The following is a 22,784-nucleotide window of genomic DNA, read 5'->3' as shown; positions in this document are numbered from 1 at the left end:
CCGTGCTGCTTCATGGGTAATTTTGCCCAGGAAAACCTTCCTGTCAATCAGTGGTACTTATTTGAGCTGTTACCGTGTGCAGAGCACTGTACTTAAGCGCTTGGGAGAGTACAATGCAGAAGTTAGCAGACACATTCCTTACCCACAGCGAGTCCCCATGGGGGCAGCAATTTTGCCAGGGTCTGCAGCCCGAATCGGAGAGGTCCAGAACCGGGAGGTCATGTTAAGCTTTGGTTCCGCCCGGAAGAAGAGGGACCCTCAGAAACAGGAGATGAGAGCAGAAAAGCCGACGCTGAGCTCCAATAGGATTCTAAAGCCCGGAGCAACAAAGAAAGTAGCAACCTGGCCGGTGGAATTTGAACTTCGCTGGAGATTCTCTGTTCTTTGTTCTCAGTTGAGGACTTTGGTTAATTTGATTCAGCCAAAACCAATATCTGGGTTCTAGAAAGGAAGTCTGTTGACAAGGCTTATCCGAGGGAAATTCTGCTGGTCTCAGACTAAATGCATTTAGAAATCTATTTCCTGTTTGCTTTGCAGGTGCACTGTGTTTTGCTGAACTTGGCACAATGATCACCAAATCTGGGGGCGAGTACCCTTACTTGATGGAGGCCTTTGGTCCCATTCCTGCCTACCTGTTTTCCTGGACTAGTTTAATGGTCATAAAGCCCAGCTCCTTTGCCATCATTTGCCTCAGTTTCGCCGAATATGTCGCCGCTCCGTTTTATCCCGGATGCAAGCCCCCTTCCATCGTCGTCAAGTGTCTCGCGGCGGCTGCCATCAGTGAGTCCCCTCGGTCGTTCGTGGTTCCCGTCCCGCTCTCTGTAGCAGCCCGGTATCGGAGTCGGCACTCGTCCGAGACAGAGTCGATCGATCGATTGCCAGAACCTCTACCTCAGCCGGCCCGCGGGTTACTGGCATCTCTAACGCGTCCCCGTTCCGGGATTTGATTAGGAGGTTGGATCGGGCCCCGGTGACTACCCGGAGGCCCGCCGTTGACTTTTCTGGGTAGGATTTCCAACACTGGGGAGAAAACAGACAAGGGTCGGACTGTCATTCTGCTCTGTTGCAAAAGGTAGGAGAGCTCCGTCTCACCCCGTTCAGGGGTCCATCCCCTGGGCCGAGGAAGGCCCTTGGACCTCCGGGATGGGCAGATGGGAGGCTGGTGAGGAGCAGGAGGAAAGGATTGTGCTTAGCCCTCTTTCCTAGCGCCAAGCCGAGGCTCCAAAGTAGCAGCGCTTGCTACATGGCAGTGGTTCTGGGAAGCCGTTTTCCGCCGGCGGGATGCACCTGGCTCATGGTACAAGCACATTTCCCAGGTCAGGGGCTCCCTGACCTGTTCATAGTTTGTTTGTACCCCCGAGATCAAGATGCACCTAAAATACCTCCATTCCCTCGCCCTCTCCCACACCTCACCTTTCACATTACTCCCTAAACACACAACCGGTAGTGTGGCCTAGTGAAAAGAGCATGGGCCTGGGAGTCAGAGGACCTGGGTTCTACTCCCGGCTCTGCCATTTTCCTGTCACGGGACCTTGGGCGGGTCACTTAAGATCTCTCGGCCTCAGTTTTCTCATCTGTAAAATGGGGATTTAAAACTTGTTCTCTCTCCCGGGTAGACTCAGAGCTCCATGTGGAACAGGGACTGGCTCCGACCTGATTATCTTCTTACCTGCCCCAGGGTTTTTTATGGTGTTTGGCACATAATAAGCCCCGACCAGATACCGCGGTTACTCTTATTACACGCTTAGTCCCTCTCACTTCCCACACCTCATATCTTGAGAAGTACTCACCGGAGCCAGAGCCCCGGGAGTGGAGTGAGCCCGTCTTTGGGCAGGGATGGTCTCTATCTGTTGCTGAATTGTACATTCCAAGTGCTTAGTACAGTGCTCTGCACATAGTAAGCGCTCAATAAATACGATTGAATGAATGAATGAGTAGCAATAACTGCTACTGATCTGCTAGCACTTTCTCTGCTCCTGCTCCAGCTACTGCTACTGTTTTTGCCAGCATTAGTTCCTTAGAGCTCCGGGTTCTAGGACGTCTTCTCGCTGTGCTTCCCCAGCGGAGGCTCAGATGCCGAAGAAAGAAGTGACAGTGGCAGAAGCAGTACAGAAATAGTTTCCCTCCCCATCTCCTCTAGATATTACCGCTAGGTTCCTTGTAGACGGCCCCAAATTCTCCCTTTGTCTCCGATGCCTGGCTGACGGTGTAATGGAGTCTACAGCGGCTGCCCCAGTTGTCCTTCTCTGTGCAATTTATACAGCGCTCTGGGGTTTGGTTTTCCTTTGGTGTTTGTTACTGTGTGAAATTACTAAGTGAGAGGCAGCGTGGCTTAGTGGATAGAGCATGGAGCTGGGAGTCAGAAGGACATAGGTTCTAATCCCGGCTCTTCCACGTGTCTGCCGTGTGACCTTGGGTAAGTCACTTAACTTCTCTGGGCCTCAGTCCATCTGTAAAATGGGGATTAAGAGTCTGAGCCCCATGTGGGACAGGGACTGGGTCCAAAGTGCTTAACTTGTATCTACTCCAGTGCTTAGAACGGTGCTTGGCACATAGAAAGCACATAAACAAGTACCATAATAATAATAATTATTATTATGTGCCAGACACTCTACTAAGTGCTGAGGTAGGTACAAGCCAATCAGATTGGACACAGTCCATGTCCCATACGGGGCTCACAGTCTTTTCCCCCATTTTGCAGATGAGGTAACTGAGACACAAAGAAGTGAAGTGACTTATCCAAGGTCACACTGAAGAGAAGTGGATTAGAACCCAGGTCCTCCTCACTCCCAGGCCCGTGCTCTGTCTACTAGGCCACGCTGCTTCTCTGGTTGAAAGCCTCTGTCCCAGGACTTCTCCATTAGTTAAGGTGGGGTCCTATTTCTTTGGGAGAAGGCCTTATGAGAACAAGGGGCTTACGACTGGCAAATCAGTTTAGAGATTTCTAAGTTTTCTCCTTGCATTAGGGTGCAGGATGGACCAATCCCAGGCCTCCTCTTTAGCAGAACAGGCTCTGAGTTGCCTTCTCCTCTCTGGTCAATCAGCAGTCGTCCTTTCTGGGTCCAAAAGGCTTCTCTGCCAGTCAGCCCGTGTTGCTCTTTAAAGAGAAATGTACCTCCCCTGGGTTTGACCGCTCCATGGCGGAAACAGCAAGACAGACCTCAATTAGTCCCGGCTCTGGCCCAGGATTCCCAGTTCTCTAAAGAATTCTTGCTGGGTTAGCATAGAAGTTTCTGAAAATTCAGAAATATAAGGCTCTTTCTGGATCTGCCTCTCTGTATTTCCAGTAATCATCACGACAGTAAATGCCCTCAGTGTCAAGTTGGGTAGCTACGTCCAGAATTTTTTCACTGCGGCGAAACTGATCATTGTGGTCATCATTATCATCAGTGGCATTGTCCTTCTGGCACAAGGTAAGTTTCAGGGGTATTACTGTGTCCAGCAACACGTGCACAGCAGCGCCCTGGAGTTAGCTATGGATGTGGCGGAGGAGTCCTTCCCCCTCCCCTCCCCTCCCCTTTCGGAGTTCATATCCAAGATCAGCATGAAAATCCATTTCCGTACTCTGAACTCGGATAGAGCGGCTCAAGACACTAATCAAAAACATTGAATTCAGCCTTTTAAAAATATGAATCTTGGACATGTGTCTTTGAGTTGTAGAGAATAAGAGGGAAGTGTATCTGTGAGACAGCAGTACTGTAAAGTAGATCAATTCACCAGGATCAGTTAGGTTATCATTTTATTGTCAAAGTGTTTGTTTTACAACCTGAAATCTCTGTGCAGATATATCTTTCAAGTGGAGGATGAGTGTGGGAAGTTTGAGTTTCACTCGTCAGCACCCACTGTTCACCAACTCTGTTTTAATTGCAGGGAATACAAAAAATTTTGAAAATTCTTTTGATGAAGCTAAGGTGTCACTGGGTGCTATCAGTTTGGCATTTTACAATGGACTGTGGGCATATGATGGATGGTAAGATTCCACTTGAGTAACAAGGCTCTAACACTCATTCCCTGGCATGACTTGTCCTTATGGGACCCTCCCAAAGACTGATTGAAAATCCTGAGGGTGGTCCTACATTTTATCCCCTTACCACTAAGATGACTGTTTCCTCAAATCAGAGTTGGAGATAGCTGTGATAGATCCTCTCATTTAAAATGTGTACCTGATTTACTAACTTCTCCCTTCATACCCGGGCCGAGAAATCAAATGAGGCCGTCCGTCAGGGTTAGATTAGTTGCCAAAATGCAGAATTCCTTATAGAGTGAATGGAATACACAATACGTCCTGACCACATGGCACAGGGCAGTAGAACCAAAGCGTCTCCCGTCCGTTTGCACTTCATATGGGCTGCTCTTTCGAGTCTTCTTGCTTTAGTGGAGACAGTGTGTAAGACAGCCCTCCAGTGCCCAAAGATGTTACCTCTCCAATTCCATGTGCTGTAATCTGGCGGCTCTTTCTCTGAGCTTCTCGGAAATTCACCTCAAGGGCTTTAAGTTCGGCGTTTAAAAGTTTTTGCTCTCCCAATCTCACCGTAACAAAACAGTTTCCCCACAGTGAGGAGGTTATATTCCTGGAGATGTCCGTGTTAAGGAAACCTCAGCTTGCATTGTGTCCAACACTGCGCATGGGAATTTCTTCCATCACCATGCTGCATTTTCTCCAGGCAGAAAAACGGTTCTGATTCTTCTGTTACGTTCTCTCCAAGGCATGTAGGGAAGACACGTTATGAAAGAACTGACTACTTTAGGCAGCCCTACTGATCTTTCTGCACATCCTTGTTTATGAACGCGCGTCCCCTTTGATAAGGAGGGCAAGTATCCGTCTCTTTTTATAGATGAGGGATCAGAAACAATGATCTACCCAGCGTCTCTGGCGGTGGGGTAGATGAAAGTTGGGCACAGTCCCTGAGCCGCCCGGGGCTCACGATCTAAGTAGGAGGGAGAATAGAACTGAGACATGGAGAAGTTCAGTGACTTGTACTTAACATCGCAGACAAGTGGTGGAGCTGGGATTCGAACCCAGGGCCTCTGACCCCCCAGGCGCGTACTCTTTCTACTAGGCTACACTGCTTCTCCTTAACTCCCCGGTCCTCTGCTCAGCCATCCAAGAGCTTGAGGTTGGATCTGAGGTCCTCTGGAAGTGGACCACGCCACTCATCCGCACATAGCTCCCACTGGGCAGTGGGAGGGAGCCAACTTCCGTTCGATGCTTCCATCTCAACACTTAAATTTGGTGTTTAGGGTGAATGTTTAAGAAAGTCACCACCCCCATGGAAGCCTCCTTGTATTCGTGTTGTGATAGAGTAATGTTGTGGGCACGGAATGTGTCTGTTTGTTGTTATACTGTACTCTCCCAAGCGCTTAGTACAGTGCTCTGCACACAGTAATATGATTGAATGAACTGACTGGCTGAATGAATAGTTGTTTTATTGCAGATTGTTTTGACACAAGCCTGGAAATTCATTTTTTAATAATCCAGCCATCCGGCCCATCTTTGTGCCTCACTTCTAGGCTTCCAAACTCTGAGTAGGCAGCCAGCCAGCATTCTCAGACAGGTGGTGCTGAAAATGTGTTCCTCCTATTTGCCCTCCTGATGGAAATAGCATTTTCCAGAGTGAAGTTAGAGCTTTGTGGTATTTTGTTTCTCAAGATACTTAAGGAAGTCAATGATTTTGCTTTTATCTTCTTCCAGGAATCAGCTAAATTATATTACTGAGGAACTGAAAAACCCCTACAGGTAAGAGAGTCCAGCTGAGGCAATGAAGACAAGAATGGAATGGTAGATTTCTACTCTCCCACCTAGAGCTTTAAATGTCCTCACTCCAGCTGCCTAAATGATACTCTCCTTTAAGGTGAATTCGAGCCTTCTTTTTCGTAACAGTGAGATCTTGTTAGACTGTTTTAGTCACTTCTAAGAAAGCTCCTCTCACTTGAAATGAACCAGGCTACAATATTAAAACAAAAACAAAAGTACAAGCTAATTATTGAATTTTTTTAATGGTTCAGAGCACCGAGAAAAAGGAAGCCCCAGGGAGTGAGTGGCAAGCTCTCTTCTGTCCCCAAACACTTTGCTTTATATGTAATAGAATTGCTCACACCTCCGCTCTCAGCCCAGGGTCCGACTTGTGCCCGAGTAGCTTCTGTTTACCTAAAGACTCCATGTTAAGTAAATTAGCTTGTTCTGGATTCACATAATCATGTTCTTCAGAACAGAAATCTTATTCACTCCACATCATTCTCAGTCATTGGAATCAGGATTCCATTTCCCAAACATCTAGTACTATTTGTTGTTACCTGGGGGTCATCAGTCTGTGGTATTTACTGAGTACTTACCGTGTGGAGTACTTAGTGGAAAGAGCACACACCTGGGAATCTGAGGACCTGGGTTCTAATCCTGCCTACACCACTTTTCTGCTCTGTGACCTTGGGCAAGACACTTAACTTTTCTGTGCCTCAGTTACCTCATCAGCAAAATGGGAATTAAGATTGTTAGCCCCATGTGGGAGAGGGACTGGATCCAACCTGACTAGCTTTAGCTATCCAAGGCTCAGTACAGTGCCTGGCAAATAGTAAGCAGTTAACCAATATCATTAAAAAAAAATCATTGTGTTCTCTGTGTACTACTTTATAAATGTCCTTCAAAACATGACTCAAGTGCTGTAGATTTTAAAACTAGAAATCTGTTTAATAGTCTCAGGTGCAATAATGGCTACAATTTGAATTTTTAAATGCTGTGTATGATTGTCTAGTCAGAGCCCCTTTGGGGAATGATGCTATGGAATATGTCTCAAAATTATTTGAGAAACACCAACGTATTTGAGAAATATGTTCTTGTGTTTTTGTCATCTTTAGAAACCTTCCCTTGTCTATAATTATTGGAATCCCCCTTGTAACAGTGTGCTATGTGCTGATTAATGTTTCCTACTTCACTGTAATGACCTCAACAGAACTCTTGCAGTCCCCAGCTGTAGCAGTGGTAAGTCTTACTCTGCATTGTTCTAAAGCGCTCATTGGTTGGGAAAGGGGACGAGGGCAAGGAGAAATGGGAAAAGAAAGGCAGAGGAACGAGTGTGTGGCTGGGAGGGTATAGACTGAGAGAGCATTCCCTCCAGCATAACAACAAAATACTGGGCTTTTATTAAGATCTTAAAATTATTACAATTTTGTGCTTTTCTTAAAACCAGCTTTTCTATTTTATCCAAATGCTTTCACACCAGTTATCACTTTCTTTTATCCTTACAACGTCCCTGTGAGGTAGGGATGAACAGCGATTATCTCCATTTTCCAGATGAGGAAACTGAAGCCCAAAGAGTTTTAAGTGGCTTGCCTTAGGTCCCGGAGCAGACCAATAGCAGAACTAGGACTAGAACCCACTTCTGAGTCCCAGCCCCGTGATCTTTCCGCTAGGTTGCCGGTCAAGAGAAGCAGCGTGACCTTGTGGGAAGACCATGGACCTTGGAGTCAGAGGACCTGGGTTCTAATACTGGCTCCTCCACTTCTCTGCTGTGTGACCTTGGGCAAGCTGCTTAACTTCTCTGGGCCTCGGTTACCTCATCTGGAAAATGGGGATGAAGAATGTGAGCACCATGTGAGATACGGAACTGTGTCCAACGTGATTAGCTTGTATCTACCCCGGCGATTAGTACAGTGCCTGGCACATAGTAAGAGCTTAACAAATACCTTTTAAAACAAAATTGGGGTTTAAGTATTTTATCTTAGACACACAGAGCAGTATTTTGTCTATTTTAAGGTATTTCAGAGAGCCAAAGGACTTGTTTATCACTACTGTTGATCAGGTTGAAACCTTTCATCCACAATCCTCAAGTCCAAATGGGAAATGTGTGTAGATTTATGTAAAGGCTTAGCAATGGTTTCTCTTCATCCAAACGCATCCCAAGTGAGGTATTGACTCTCGCTGCTTCTCTCTGTCCCTCCCAGACTTTTGGCGACAGAGTTCTCTATCCTGCTTCCTGGGTCGTTCCTTTATTTGTGGCATTTTCAACGATTGGCGCTGCCAATGGAACCTGTTTCACAACGGGCAGGTAAAATTCAGCCGCTAAAGGGTGGCATATGGGCTTTGCAATTGGACTACACGAGAATTCTTTTTTCACAAGGGGAGGACAGAGGACATAATCACCTTTATGCTTGATTCGGTCATATCCCATTGTAGCTCTTCAACAAGTTTCAGTCTCAGAGAGCCAGTGGTTGGTGGTTGGCTCTATTATCTGCCCCCCTGCCCTCAGCAAGGGAAGCAGCATGGCCTAGTGGATGGAGCACGGGCGGGGGTCAGAAGGACCTGGGTTCTAATCCCGGTTCCTTCTGTTGTCTGCTTTGTGACCTTGGACAAGTCACTTTATTTCTCTGCGCTTCAGTAACCTCACCTGTAAAAATGGGAATTGAGACTGTGAGCCCCTTGTGGGACGGGGACTTTGTTCAACCTTATTTGCTTATATCCACCCCAGTGCTTAGTATAGTGCCTGGCACATAGTAAGTGCTTAACAAATACCACAGTCATCATCATCATTATTATTAATGGCTCCCTCCAGTTCATCTGGAGCATGAACTGGTTTGTCAGAAGCAGCATGGTGTAATAGAGCAGGGGCTTGGGAATCAGAAGGTCAAGGGTTCTAATCCCGGTTCTGCCACTTTTCTGCTGTGTGACCTTGGGTAAGTCACTTAACTTCTCTGTGCCTCCGTTACCTCATCTGTAAAATGGGGATTAAGACTCTGAGCTCCATGTGGGACAGGAGCTGTGTCCCACCTGGTTAGCTTGTATCTACCCCAGTGATTAGAACAGTGCTTAATACATAGTAAGCATTGAACAAATAGCATCGTCATCATTATCATCACAGCCTATCTGAATATATTGACTCTTCCACAATATAGCTCTTTGAGGATGATAGCTATAATGTTTGGAAGCATATTAATGTTATTTCAAAAAATATCTGTAGGACTCGAAGGGCCAACGTTGACTGCATTTGGCCCAAGGCTGCCCTGTGAGAAGCCTCATGTTTGACGGATATGATCGTTTCCACTTTAGGCATTTTCTGTAGACATGCAATTTTTAAACAAAATTTCAGCATTTATACTTTTAGGAAGCTCTCCTCAATGTTCCATGATGCCCCCACTTACTTTACTAACTCTGTATTCAGTTTTTACTCTGAAACAGTAATCAGGGCTCTTGCTCCCCAAAGCAAAGTCTGAGTCACAGCACTTAACCCTGGACATTTTTCAAAAGCATGCTTAAGAGGAGCTGTCAAACAGAATACACTTAAAACGTTATCCTCAGTTTATAATCACTAACATTGAATGTACTATCTTGTTAATTGTTAACTGTTTTTTTTCCTCCAGAATTCAAAGTATGCTAATTGGGAAAACCGCACATGTTAACTTAGGTAAATGCACGTTAAGTGTGATTCCAACTCCATAATGCCATGTAGATTGACATTTACGACCTTTCCTTGTGTTTGTTTTTGTCAGACTGGTTTACGTGGCAGGCCGTGAAGGCCACATGCTAAAGATTCTCTCTTACATTAGTGTCAAGCGCTTAACGCCTGCACCGGCAATCATCTTTTATGTAAGTAGGAGCTCCTGCAACTCAAACTCTTTTTTCCATTTTTCCATTGTCCTCGGCTCCCTACCTGTAACTTCTCTCCCTCAATGTCCTTGCCCTTGCCCCCCCCCCCCCCCCCCCCCCCCCCCCAACCAGCTGGTCCCCAGGTGTAACTCTCTCCCTTATTATCCACCTGTTTTCACTATAGGTTTCTTGAGTGAATTTCAAACTACCTCTCAATTGTCATCTTTCATTTACCAGATAAGCTAGGGATTTGGATATTGGCATCCGTTGGCACACCGATGGATGGGAACCCAGCTTCTAAAATTATGTCTTGTTCAGAACTCTGGCCCAGTGAATTTGTTCACTTTTCTATGCCTACAAATGAATCATTATTTCTCCTCCTGCTTCTCAAGTATTTAAAAATGAAGATGATTGAAATGGCTCAGTGCCAGTTTTTCAATTCCTAGAAACAAGCAGTTTGAATCACGTGCTGGACCTGGTTCCGGATAGTCTTGTCCCCTATCTCCCGGGCTCCGCATGTTGAGGCCGAGAGGGGCCACCACAAGTCCAAACCCAAGGCAGGAGGGGCACCTCCCCAACTCCCAGACATCCGCTCTCTCTAGGCAGGCTGCAGTACAAATCTCAGCGCCTGGCGCTATGGAAGCAAGAGTGCAGATAGCGCAAAACTCCACCATCGCTCCCAGTCCAGCCCGATCTTGGACAATCAGTCAATTGATGGTATTTATCAAGTGCTTTCTGTGTGCAGAGCCCTGTACTGAGCGCTTGGGAAAGTAACCAGCTTACAGTCTAAAGGGAAGTTACAAGGCTCCACTTGGTCAAGGCATAGCCAGGGATAGGGTCAACTAGAGAGCACGTTTCCAGTCACATAGGTGCCCTTCACTTTGAGGCGCTATGGTCTTGCGATTTCAAATCCTAGTCATAAGACCAAATGCACTCTAGTCCATCAGTTAAGAGGCAAGTAGACTAATCTTCACTTTCTAATTGGCTGGGAAATCAGGACAGCTGATCACTCAACCGCATCTCTTCTCCACTAAAGCTGAATTCAACCATGACTTTGGCCACCCTGAGTTGGGCCTCCCAGATGTGCCGTCATTTCAGTCAGCCAATATTCTTGCCCTGGCAAAGGCCTTCTGGGGGCAGTTACCCCTACCCCATCATCCCCAAGGCCACAACTGGAGGAGGGGTAGTGCTGTTTGCTGCTCTTTTTAAAACTTCAAGTGAATTTTGGAAGTTAATCCTCATGAAGGGAGTGACTTCTCAGGTATTTTCCACTTTGGAATTTCTCCCAAGAAACCACTGCCCTAGGAATTGGTTTGTGGGAGTGCAGGGGGAAGGGCAGGGAGTGGACCCTGGAAAGCAGGGTTCATTGCTGAACCGGTGAACCTTCAGGTCCCCGACTCCTTGGGGATGCCCTGCCCTGACCCTATCGGACCTTTTCAGCATCTTTGTCCCACACTCCTCCACAGCTTAAAAACAGCTGGTAGAGCATGTATTCGATCTGATCTAAGGGGGTCAAAACAAAATGAAAAATAAAACCCAGGAGCATCCTCTTCCAATACTATCCTTGGTCTGACTTTCACTATTTTTCACAGGTAAATGATGGGGAAAAGGCGGGGATGGTATTTTACTTTTGATTGGGGAAAAAAAAAACAGGTCAGTGGTTAAATCATTTCGATAATCATCGGTATTCATTAAATTGTATTCAGAGCACAGTACTCGATGCCGGTAGGCGATTATCCCTGCTCCCTGAGGCGCTTGTGAACTAATGTACATCTATTCATCTCTTTAGGGCATAATAGGCATTATTTATATTATTCCTGGAGATATTAATACCTTAATCAACTACTTTAGTTTTGCTGCATGGGTCTTTTATGGATTGACTGTATTTGCACTGATTGTTATGAGGTTCACAAGAAAAGATCTTGAGAGGCCAATCAAGGTAAGAGGATTATTTTTTCTAAATAAAACACCAATCTCTACCCTATAGTCGCCAAACTGTTCTGAAACTGTGCAAGTGTGAGTCAGTTGTAACACTATCATTTTTAATATCCCTTATTTTCTGCTTAAAATTGCTTCAATTAAATGAGAGTTCAGGGATCGGGCTGTATTACCTGTATTCCAATTTTTTTTTTTTCCAAACTATTGCCTCTTTTGTTTGTTCTTGTGTGATGGGGCCTCTGGTATGAATGATTACCCCTTCGGCTTAGGAATGTAGAGTCGATTTGTGCCTGTTCCTTTTCTAGCCTCACTAACACCGCTCCCCATCCAGTTTAGTCTCTCCCGCTTACCCACTGCACCAAACTTAGTCTGATTGAAAGAGTTGACTGGTTTGATTTTTCAATAGCTAAAGTATTATACATATATATATATATGTAAAATCAGATATTGATTTCTCTTCATATAACAGCATTAACAAGTGGAGGAGCCAGTACCTGAGAACTATCTTCTTCCTTCCTTTGTTTTAGGTGCCCATTGTCATTCCCATCTTGGTGACTTTAATCTCAATATACCTGGTTTTGGCTCCAATCATCGGTGAACCGGCATGGGCATACCTATATTGCGTCATATTTATTCTGAGTGGTCTCATATTTTACTTCCTTTTTGTGTACTACAAGTTCAGCTGGGCTCAAAGAATCTCAAGTAAGTATATGGCAGATTATTTAAAAAGAGTATATTTGGAAGTAAAGCCCAGCCACCTTCAACCTAGTGTGGCATGAGCCGTATTAGATAAGACAAATCAATAGCAATAAAAGAAAAATACACAATAGCGATTAGATGGAGAAGGAGCGTGAACTAGTGGAAAAAGCACAAGCCTGGGAGTCAGAGGACCCGTGTTCTAATCCTCGCTCTGCCAAACGCTTGCTTATGTGTCCTTGGACAAGTCACTTAACTTCACTGGGCCTCAGTTTCCTCAACTGTAAAACAGGGAGTCAATACCTGTTCTCCTTCCTACTTGGTAAGCCCCATGCTGGACCGGGACTCTGTCTGTCCTAATTTAACTTTTACCTTCCCCAGCGCTTAGAACAGTATTTGACACATAATAAGCGCTTAACAAATACCATTGAAAAATGACAGAACTTGGAGAAGGCTTAATTTGGGTTTGGCCCATACCTGATCTGATCTGAAAAACAGAACCCAGGTTCACAAAAAGCCACATTATTTCTATTGCTGCAGACAAGCTATTGCTAAAAACATAAAGTGAAACTAGAACTGAACTCGAGAAAACTTTGCAGCCAAATTAAAGAGTAGAATAAAATACAGGTTTGGGATTTGGCAAAATGCACTAATTTATAACCACCCCTCCAAAAACAAAAATACCTAAAATTATATTTTTAAAATTCCTTTGAGCCTAAGGTCGTAAATGCCATTCTGACTCAGACAGCTCTATGTGAATTAATATTAAGAGTGTTATTGGAATTGAAGGACGCTTGCAGCAGCAGCAGCAGCACTGTGATGGCTTTCCTCCTTAACACCCATTTGCCCAATTTCTTAAACATTGTCTTTTAAAAGTAAATGGATTAGAGGTTCCCAGTGGGCTACCTACACCACCATTGCTATTCAGAGGAGACCAAAGAGTGCAAGAGAGACATACTTCAAGTCAGGGTGGATTTCGGGAGTTGCGTGATCCGAGGCCTCTGTTCCAGTTTGAGCTCTGGAGCATCTCTCCTTCACCTGGGTCCTAGGAGAATGTCGACTTCACTTTCCTCCCCTAGCCTTTCACAGGGGAAGTCAGAGAAGGTGTGCTCACTACTGGCTTCATTGAAAACAAATAATAAAGCTGAGTTGTGGAAGAAGCTAGGTGAGGTGGTTATGCCACAGAGACAGGTAAGGGAAACAGAAATGTTAGGTGGGGGCCAGCTTTGGTGGGGACAGTGCAGCTGAAAAAGCCCAAATTCCCACAGGGAATACCCAACTTGGCCTCAGAGGGGATTCAGAAGTGTCTACTAAGGTGCTGTGCACACACAAGATGGGCAGAGCACAGTACTTAAGCGCTTGCAAAAGTACAGTACAACAATAAAAAGACGCATTCCTTGCCTTTTGGATTAGAGAGGTGAACTCTATTTCGGGCTGTCCGGTGGACCACCCTGATTGAGACCAGGCTGACAGACTTTCCCCAAAAAGGAGGTATCCTGGTTGCTTAGAAAATTAGTTGATATCTCCCCCTGAGTGCCATAACATCCATTTTAGTAAATCAGAGTTATATTACACCCACTTTGTTTATAATAGCTTTCCTACTGTGGTGACATGGTGACTGAGGAGCAGTGTGGCCTCCTGGAAAGAGCACGGGCCTGGGAGTCAAAGACCTGGGTTCTAATCCCAGCTCTGCCAGTTGCCTACTGTGTGACCATGGGCAGATCACTTAACTTCTCTATTCCTGTTTCCTCATCTGTAAAATAGGGATTCAATGTCTGTTTTCCCCTAATTAGCCTCTGAGCCCCATGTAGGGCAGAGACTATGTCTGCCCTGATTAACGTGCACATACCCCAGTGTTTGATACAGAGTAAGTGCTTAACTAATACCATCATATTAATAATAATAATGCATTTTAGTGGTTAGTATTATCACTGAGTTGCAAAAGTGAAATATTTATCGAAACGATGAATGAATTGAAATAATCTGTGTTTAACCAAATTATGTAGTCAGAGGTTAGGTGAGCAAATTGGAATGTATTTAATGTTTCTAATTACTTTTTCTTTCAGAACCTATCACCATGCATCTCCAGATGCTCATGGAAGTTGCTCCCCCAGAAGACGATCCTGAATAATACACTGAAATTTCTAGTGCCTCGAGTTAAGGCGTAGGATGAATATATTTTTATATGGAAGGCTTGTGATAACTGTAATTCGTTTTTTTTTCCTGATGTGCGTAAGTTTTCCCAACAGTAAATATATTCAGATATTTGTAATATCTTAATACTTTCGGAGAACTCAAAAGTTCTCTGAGCCTGGAGCTCTATGTGGTAGAAGCCACTGGCTGTTTGCTATAAAACCAGCACTGTGGTGGTCGGTCAAAATTAGTTATGGAGCGAGAACGCTTCACTGACCTAATTTGAGAGGTATTAAATAAAATGTCACTATTGTTGTAGTAGTTATTTAACAAGGGGAAACTCCTCATTTATTTAAAATGATTGTCATTAAAAGTATGTTCTTTAAACTCCAACTTGTTTACGATTAAACCTTTTTTAAAATGTAATTTAAAATTTACAGTCTTTCCTGGGAGTCAACAATTAGCTTTATAGTCATTTTAAACTTTCTTCCTTGAGGGCATTTGTATCCATAAGGCATTTTATATTGACTTTTGAATGAGGAATAGAATATCTGAAAATGCAGTCTATTTCCTATAACCAAATGCAACCAATAAGCTTTGACAGTGTTCTTAATCTAGAGATTAAGAACTTCAGCCCTTATTATTATTGTTTCCCTGAACCAGGAGGAGTCTCTTAAATGTAGCTAAATAGGAATTCTTTAATGCTAAAATATAGTGTAATTGTTTATATCAATACAAAATCCTTCTACAAAAGAGTAAGAGTTTATAATTATGAATGGACAACCACCCTCCAAACTTGGGTTCTTGTTTTTAAAAGAACTCCCCCCAGTCCTACTAATCTGTCTGGTTTTCCATCTTAAAACTAAGCCCCATTCTTCTGCAGCGTGGCTCAGTGGAAAGAGCCCAGGCTTGGGACTCAAAGGTCATAGGTTCGAATCCCGGCTCTGCCACTCATCAGCTGTGTGACTGTGGGCAAGTCACTTACGTTCTTTGTGCCTCAATTCCCTCATCTGTAAAATGGGGATTAAGACTGTGAGCCTCACGTGGGACAACCTCATCACTTTGTATACCCCCTAGCACTTAGAACAGTGCTCTGCACATAGTAAGCGCTTAACAAATACTAACATTGTTATTATTCTCCTTCACATACCTTCCTACCCTAGTGTCAAGTCAAGGTTGCCAGGCTGGAATGAAGCATCCCAAACCATCAAAACACCAATTTTGTCCAGATAAAAATTCCCTAGAAGATAAAGCAGCTTCGTAGGTGTATGTATACATATATTAAAAACCAATAATGTTAGATTCATGTTTGGTGAGACAGGGGCCACTTTAAGTATCTAGTGTAAGAACCAACAGGAGCCTTTCACCAATCCAGTCATTCCAGTTAGAGTCCCACAGTGTACACTGCTGGAATCCTTTAAGGAACTAGAAAATGCTGATAAAAAACAGTATTTGTTAGCATACCTATGTAATCAGGGATATACTTGAATACAAAAAAAAATCAATTCAGATAGAAATTTAAAGCCACAAATTACGATTTCTACACCAGAAAACCTCCCAAATAGATCAACACCCTCCTTCCCATTAGCTTAATTAGGGGGTAGGACCTCCTTACCCTAAAGAATCGAACCACCATGAACTGGAGAAGCCCCTCACTCCACCATCACCAGGAGGACAGAAAGCTCTCTTGTCTCTGCCTGAGGACTCTGGAGGGCTCGCTCCATCCAGGCCCCTTGCCTTACTGTTGCAAAAGGTAGTAAACCAGTCCCTTTTCTTCATGGCAAATGTAGTTGATTCTTTCCTTCTCAGCAATTCCCGTGCCAAACTTGCAGCCGGCCCTCTGACTGGATCATCTGAACACACACAGCTCTCACCGAAGCCTGACAGTAAATACAGTGCAGTCTAACAGTAAGCTTGGAAACCGCTGGCTTTCCAAGTGATTCAAACTGGGTCCACTAACTGGCTAAATCATTAACTGCACTATTGCCTGTTTTTTTCTTTTTAAAAATAGGTTTCAAGGGTGACAACCCCCCCCAAGGATAATTTATCTACTGCAAGTTCAAAAGTGTTCCTTACAATTCTGGGTCTGGTGTGTTCATGGCCCAATACACTCTTGAATCATTTTGAGTAATAACTTTAACTCTCTTTTGCTATTCAGTAAAACTACTTTAAATCTCATACACCCATTTTATATGAACATGCTATAATTTTTATTGAAGCGTTCAAATAAAGCCTACATTACAACATGACAAGAGGTACGGTTCAGCAGGCTATGAACAAAAGAATGCAAGTGTGAAAGATCAGGTAGAATATTACTTCAGGAATATGACAGAGCAATATATTAACTGGGAATTTTCATGCAATCTGAATTTCACAGGCCTCTATAATGACACATTTCAAAGCAAGATGTGAGCTCTCCTGCTAAGTAATCTTTAATTCAGCAAACTAAAAATCAAATTTCTTTTACACGTTCCTAACACCTCCTAGAAATAAACAAAAACAAGCCCAAAATGTCTCTTGGCTAGCATTTACCAGGCAAGCTTTAAGCTCACTGCAAGAAGAGGCGAGGAAGCCTAGACATAATGAAATCAAACGCAAAGCCCCGGTTGCTCCAGCGGTAGTATATAACAGCCTGTCTCCAGGCAAGGGACTCTTTCTCTCTCTCTCTTTCTTTCCTGTCAGGGAACACCCAAGTCTATCACATACTTGCCCCGTACCTGAACTACCTACAACAAAGAATCTCCCCAGCCCCACTCGGGAAGTTCAAATGAATTCCAGTTATGGAGCATCTAACCCAAGTTTACGACTACTTTAAGGTTTCCCCATTTGCTCAAAGAAAACTAGCTTAGTTTTGTAACCTAAATATCTGGCAGTTAATCAATTTGCACAAATGAAAATTAAGGGTTTGTTTTTTTATTCTCATCTTTAAGGATGAATAAACTGCCTTTAGAGCTATCCACTAGCAAGAACTCCAAGGGGGCAACATAATTAGAAGTTAGAATTAATTCAAGATCTGTTAAGTGTGCCCCTTCTACCAGTGAACAAGAAGTGGAGCACTGGAACTCTTTGTGGCTCAAGGGAACCATTTAGTAAAGCATCTTGCCCTGGGCACTAATACTTCAAATTTTGAACAGAAGAATAAAAATCATGAGGTTGAAAAATTCACTCCTGTCTTACCATTCAGAATTGTCCTAGTATGTTCTCCCAACTCACTCTGTGGCAGGACAAGGTTGCCAAAGGCTCCAGGACAGGCTTCTGTGTAAGCCCTTTCTCTCTGTGAGAGTAATACATACAGAGAGGATCTGATGTCCCCAAGACATTTTATAACAAATAGTTCCAAGGCACAGAACATGCACATTGGAAGTCATCCACATACCCCTGCAGAAGCCCTCACATGCAAATCTGGAAACTGGGTCATTCTGTTGCTGCTCCAGAATTTCATGAGAAGAACTGCGTAGCAGTGAGATCTTTATAAAGATCTGGGCATCCCGCAAGGCCTCCCGAAACCGGAGCTACCGCCTCAATTGTGCTCCCCTAGACATCACTCCTGGGGCAACTTCTGATTTGGCTAAGGGGATTTGGGTTCCCCAAACCTTCCCCGACAAAAACAGGGGACACTGAAGACTGAAGCCAACCTAAATCTAGCTGGATTGGTTTTGTGTCAAGTTGGCCCCTGGGGTACCTGCAGGCAAAATGAGGTCTTCCCAGCTCTCTGGGAAATCGGGCCAGCAGCGGGCTAAAGACTTCGGTTAGGCAGGCCCTGTGATTTCCAACTGTGCATAGCTCTAATAGTGATAATGAGAGTCCCCAAAAACTGCTAATGGTCTGCTAATCTAAGAGGCCCAAGGCAATCTGCCCCAGGTTCCTCTCTCTGTTTCTAGGATCAGACTCTAATCACGAAAGGAATACTGCTCTACGTAAATAGCCTAAGAAAAATCCGTGAACAGAGAAGAAATCATCCTGTACGGGACACTGGATGATGCCCAGGTCACATTTAACTTTGTAACAAAATTTAGAGGAGAATTATTAGAATGCTATTTAGAGAGAGTTTTGGATTCTTTGAGAAGACATTACAAAAACAGGTGCTCTATAAAATAACTATTAATTCCTAGATTTTTCTAACAGATAAGGAAGCTGAGGCACAAAAGATAAATTGCCTTAACATGCATGCCCACAAGACCAAAAGCGCCTAGTGGGCTTTACATTTAACTTCCTACCAATATTCACACTTTATTCTCTGTGCCATGCTATTTCATTTTAAATATCTGCCTACTAAATGATGGTATTCCTTTCTTTGCTCCTCAACATCCAGGTGGCTAGCTAAGCCATCTCTGTTAGGTTTTCAAGTACAGTCGGTTCTCTTAGAGCAGGTGTTTTCACTATGCACTTTGGCTAGACTGTGACAGCAGAATTAGGGAATGTTCCACTTGGATGTTGGTTCTGTCTGGATATAACACAGTGCAATGTCAGAAGACACCGCTGTGCATATGCACTGGATTGGTACTACAGTGCAAGTTCTTCCTACTCAGCCGTCCATTGACAATGTAACTCCTGTGTGCTAATCTTCCTGGTCATATTGGTTTTCTGGCATCTCACATTTCTAATTAGGTATAATTTTCTTTAGCTGAATCGACACTAATTGTGAAATTCAAATCGAAATTTGTTTTACATTTCCATTTTAGCTATTCATCCTGCCCATTATCCCGTTAGGGCAGTATCACCTTAGCCATGCTCACACGGGAGTGTCAATCAATCTCTGGCTTTTGATTAAGGGTAGTGTTGTCCAGATGACAACATTCGGTCAAACCTGGTTTCCTCTGGAGTTTCAGTAAGTTAGTCATCATTTCTGTACCCTAATTACTGCTAATAACATTCAAGGGACTCCGTGAGATACATGGAGTCACAGGTAATCAGCAAAATCTACACTCAACAATGGGATAGAATACATAGGAGTTAAGAACTTTCACCTTCTGGAAAATCTAGAAACTCCATTTCACTAATGACCTGGTCAAATCTGAATATATGGTTTCATCCACATTTTCACATTGACAGAAGCCTAATTTTCCAAGCAGCATTGCCAAAGAGACTTAAATATAGCTTCTCATGAAAAATGAATTTGGTGCTTATTAAAGGATACGAAGAGGTCTGTAAACCAAAATTTAAAGCACAGAAAGTTTTAGCAAGCAGTAACAATCCACACTGCTCCAACTGCTTTGCTCCTGACAACAATGGGAGCAGAGCAATATGTTTTCCAAGTTTTTAAGTTTAACATTAGGCTAATTCAGTGCTGAAGGGATAGCGGATATTAATTTGTGCTATGTGCTGCTGGTTTTGTGAGGAGGAAGCCTATTTAATTAGGGCCGAAAGCCACCCTCAAGAGGACAACTGCTTTCTCCTTGCCCTCACAAAAACAAAATCTTGGACCAATTTCTAAATGACTGTCTTACAGTGAGAGCTCTATACTCCATTACTCATGGATCAAAATTTGCTTTTTACTACTCAAACTTGAAGTTTGCCAAGGGGAGGGATGGAGAGAAAGGCATATATACAAAAACACTCTTCCACACAGGGGAGAGTGGGACATCTATTTGTGTGAGTCCATTCACTCAGAAGGCTAACCCAGATTAAAATTCTGAATGCTGCCTTCAACAGTCTTTGAAACTGTGCCATCCAATTCCTCTACTGCATTCCTCTACCATCTCTTTAATTTAGTCTGTAATCTGGCTAAAAATGACATTTCAACTATTAATGAGATCATCTAATTATTCCATCTTTGGGATAAAAATAAAGGTTATTTCTACAAATGTCAACATTTCAACATATCTCCATTTTCATGCTCATAACATCCATTAATACATAAAAGTACATCATCCAAACATGGAAAATAACTACATGTTAGTCACTCTCACTCTCACTGTCCCCTGAAGAGTCATCCATTTCTTCAATTATCCGATCAGGAAAATGGTGCATTCTTTTAGCAGGTACAACTAAAAGGGAATGCCACACTATGAGTGAATGAGTGAACAACATCAGACTCAAGGAGTGTCAAAATCAAAAGCATTCATTAGATATCTACTGTGTGCAAAACACTGCACTGTGCTCTTGGGGATCATACAAAAGACGCAGCAATTTCCACGAATTACAAATTAAAGGTGACATCTACTGATGATCACAATCACCTTTTATAACAAAAGAATGCAAAAATAAATGAACAAATAAATACACATGCAGTTCTAGTAGCCTTTCCCTGTAAAATTACAAAAGAGACTAGCAAAATACCTGAAATGGGGTATAGGAAAAAAGAATTCCATATTTCTTGTATTTGTACACCTAAGGTCATATTTTAGAGGCTGGTAAAAATTCAAAGGATTCTTATGCTTTATTTTGACTGATTTTTGTTAAAATGCAGTGAATTTCCCTGATGGAAGGGTACCCATCTTAGGAAGTGCTCTGTGTCATACAATTTATTTGTAAAGTATTGCCGGGAATTCAGGCAAATGAATAATTCCAGACATTTAGATGGGTCCATGGGATTATGTCACATATCACGTGAATCACAGATTGACACCAAATTTACCTTCACTGGACCTCAGAATAACAAAGCTCCATTGAACTTTCAGAGGGTTCAACCTCCTGCCTCAAGGCAGATGATGGACGAAACACTCAGTTTGGATAGATGTCTTTACTGAAATATCTCTAGGGATAGAGATTTATGTCCTATTGCTTCAATTATCAATCGATCAATCATATTTATTGAGCACTTACTGTGTGCACAGCACTGTACTAAGCGCTTGGGAAAGTACGATATAACAGAGTTAATAGACACATTCTGTATCCCTTCCAGAACAGTCCTTCATATTCCTGAAGACTATTCATTAAGTTCACTACCCAGGAGTTGCTTACACTTACTCTAACAGTTCACACTATCATGTTTTAGATTTTCTAGCCAGAACCTATCAAGTCTCTGTTTTCCTGGTCAATGAGGGAGCTTCTTTAGAAGAATTTCTCCAGGCAGAGTAGATAATTTGCAAACTTGATTATAAAATGAGTAAATATATACCCTTATTCATTGCTATTTAGACATGATTTTAAAAGTTCATCTGATAAGGTATAGGTTTGTCATGATTTCTTCATTTCCAATTATTTCATTAACAATTACCCCATATAGAAATATTAGCTTGAGCAGTTCTGTTTGATTTGATCATGTGACTTTCGGTTTTCTTAGGGCACTTCTTACTGACAAATTAAATGGTTTCTTACCATTAGAAAAAGGGCTTTCCTCTTCAGGTTCTTCCCAGTGATCAAAATCAAAAGACACATTAGGACTCTGTTAAATAAGAAATATATAAATTGAGGCAACAAGTAACATGCAACATGGTTTTAAGACTCAAATGATGTAGGATATGCTAACTCACCTTGTGCTTGAGTAATGTCAACCAAGGTTCCTTTTTCTCTTTCACAAGAATGATCATAGGTTCTTCATTTTTAATTATACATTTGGACTTTTCTTCAAATATGCTTTTATGAAGCTGAAGATCAGCCAGGTAAAACTTGTCTCCCACCCAAGCACTATAAAACAAAGTTATTTTTAAAAAATATAAATATTGTATTTTGACTTAATACACATATAGTCATATACATCTACAAACCTACCTGAAAATAACCCCCTCTCTAGAAAATGTACATTTATGATCTTTTACATTTCTTATTTTTAACTTCAAAATAATATTATCTTCTTTTTGAAACCATTTTATTTCTGGGTTGTAGCTATAAAAAAAGAGATAAGCATTTTTAAATTACTTTTAAAAAAGTAAATGCTTAGTAAATTGAGAGACTCATAAAAACAAATGCAAAAGAAACATACCTTTTAGGGTAAGTCCGTGATGCTGTTCCTTTAATATCTGTTTGTCCCTTGTTTTCCGACTCAAAATCTACAAAAAAACAGTTTTCTTGAGGAACATCTAGAAAAAATATTCTAACTTTCATACTAAACAATTAACACTTTCGGATGAGTAAGTATCATGGGGCATTTACTCTTAACAGAAAAAGTTAAGAATTTAACTCCTGTAGGACAAGGGACCAAATCTAAACTGTTTCATTTATATGCACCCCAGTGCTTAGCCCAGTGTTCAGCACGGAGTAGGTATTCAATAAATCCCAGTACTAACTGGTAAAAATGTGTAGCAATGAGCACTGACTCAATGCCGCTAAGGTGACTGGTTCACACCGTTGGTTATTCTATCCTTTTATCTGGTGAATTGGACTTGCCTGTGTCACTGAGGAAACTGTTCTAAAAGCTGGATTTTTATTCCTGTCTAGACCTCACAGCAATAGAGAAGGCTGAACTCCACCAAAGTAGATTTTCAAGTTAGTATGAAGCCTGACAGGGTTTGACAACACAGTGCATCAATCTCCAAAGTCCTTCCTGCCTTCCCGATTC

General features: G+C 42.7%; 2 protein-coding genes across 8 annotated transcripts in view; one reads left to right on the top strand and one right to left on the bottom strand.

The window, feature by feature from the left end:
- The window catches only part of SLC7A9 (solute carrier family 7 member 9), a 50,087-nt gene extending 35,317 nt beyond the window's left edge, over window positions 1–14,770 (top strand). For 2 of the 5 annotated variants that reach the window (XM_029075100.1, XM_029075101.1), the window contains 10 exons: window positions 538–780; window positions 3,288–3,413; window positions 3,871–3,970; window positions 5,693–5,737; window positions 6,853–6,976; window positions 7,939–8,042; window positions 9,481–9,577; window positions 11,367–11,516; window positions 12,043–12,217; window positions 14,278–14,770. In XM_029075100.1, coding sequence (XP_028930933.1) covers window positions 538–780; window positions 3,288–3,413; window positions 3,871–3,970; window positions 5,693–5,737; window positions 6,853–6,976; window positions 7,939–8,042; window positions 9,481–9,577; window positions 11,367–11,516; window positions 12,043–12,217; window positions 14,278–14,342 — 1,229 coding nt within the window. In that variant the 3' untranslated portion in view covers window positions 14,343–14,770. The other 3 variants (XR_003762841.1, XR_003762842.1, XM_029075103.1) reach the window with 3 other exon arrangements.
- A 1,760-nt stretch (window positions 14,771–16,530) lies between these two features.
- The window catches only part of TDRD12 (tudor domain containing 12), a 58,574-nt gene continuing 52,320 nt past the window's right edge, over window positions 16,531–22,784 (bottom strand). For 2 of the 3 annotated variants that reach the window (XM_007671492.3, XM_007671491.3), the window contains exons 28-32: window positions 22,209–22,275; window positions 21,998–22,111; window positions 21,760–21,913; window positions 21,605–21,671; window positions 16,531–20,331 (exon numbers count right to left, since the gene is read on the bottom strand). In XM_007671492.3, the coding sequence (XP_007669682.2) occupies window positions 20,240–20,331; window positions 21,605–21,671; window positions 21,760–21,913; window positions 21,998–22,111; window positions 22,209–22,275 (494 nt within the window). In that variant the 3' untranslated portion in view covers window positions 16,531–20,239. The remainder of the gene's footprint in view (window positions 20,332–21,604; window positions 21,672–21,759; window positions 21,914–21,997; window positions 22,112–22,208; window positions 22,276–22,784) is intronic. The other variant, XM_007671493.3, reaches the window with a different exon arrangement.

The sequence above is a fragment of the Ornithorhynchus anatinus genome, chromosome 11 (assembly GCF_004115215.2).
Source record: "Ornithorhynchus anatinus isolate Pmale09 chromosome 11, mOrnAna1.pri.v4, whole genome shotgun sequence".
NCBI classification, from domain to species: domain Eukaryota; kingdom Metazoa; phylum Chordata; class Mammalia; order Monotremata; family Ornithorhynchidae; genus Ornithorhynchus; species Ornithorhynchus anatinus.
The sequence above is the reverse complement of the archived record's forward strand: the minus strand, read 5'-3'. Positions and strand labels throughout refer to the sequence as shown.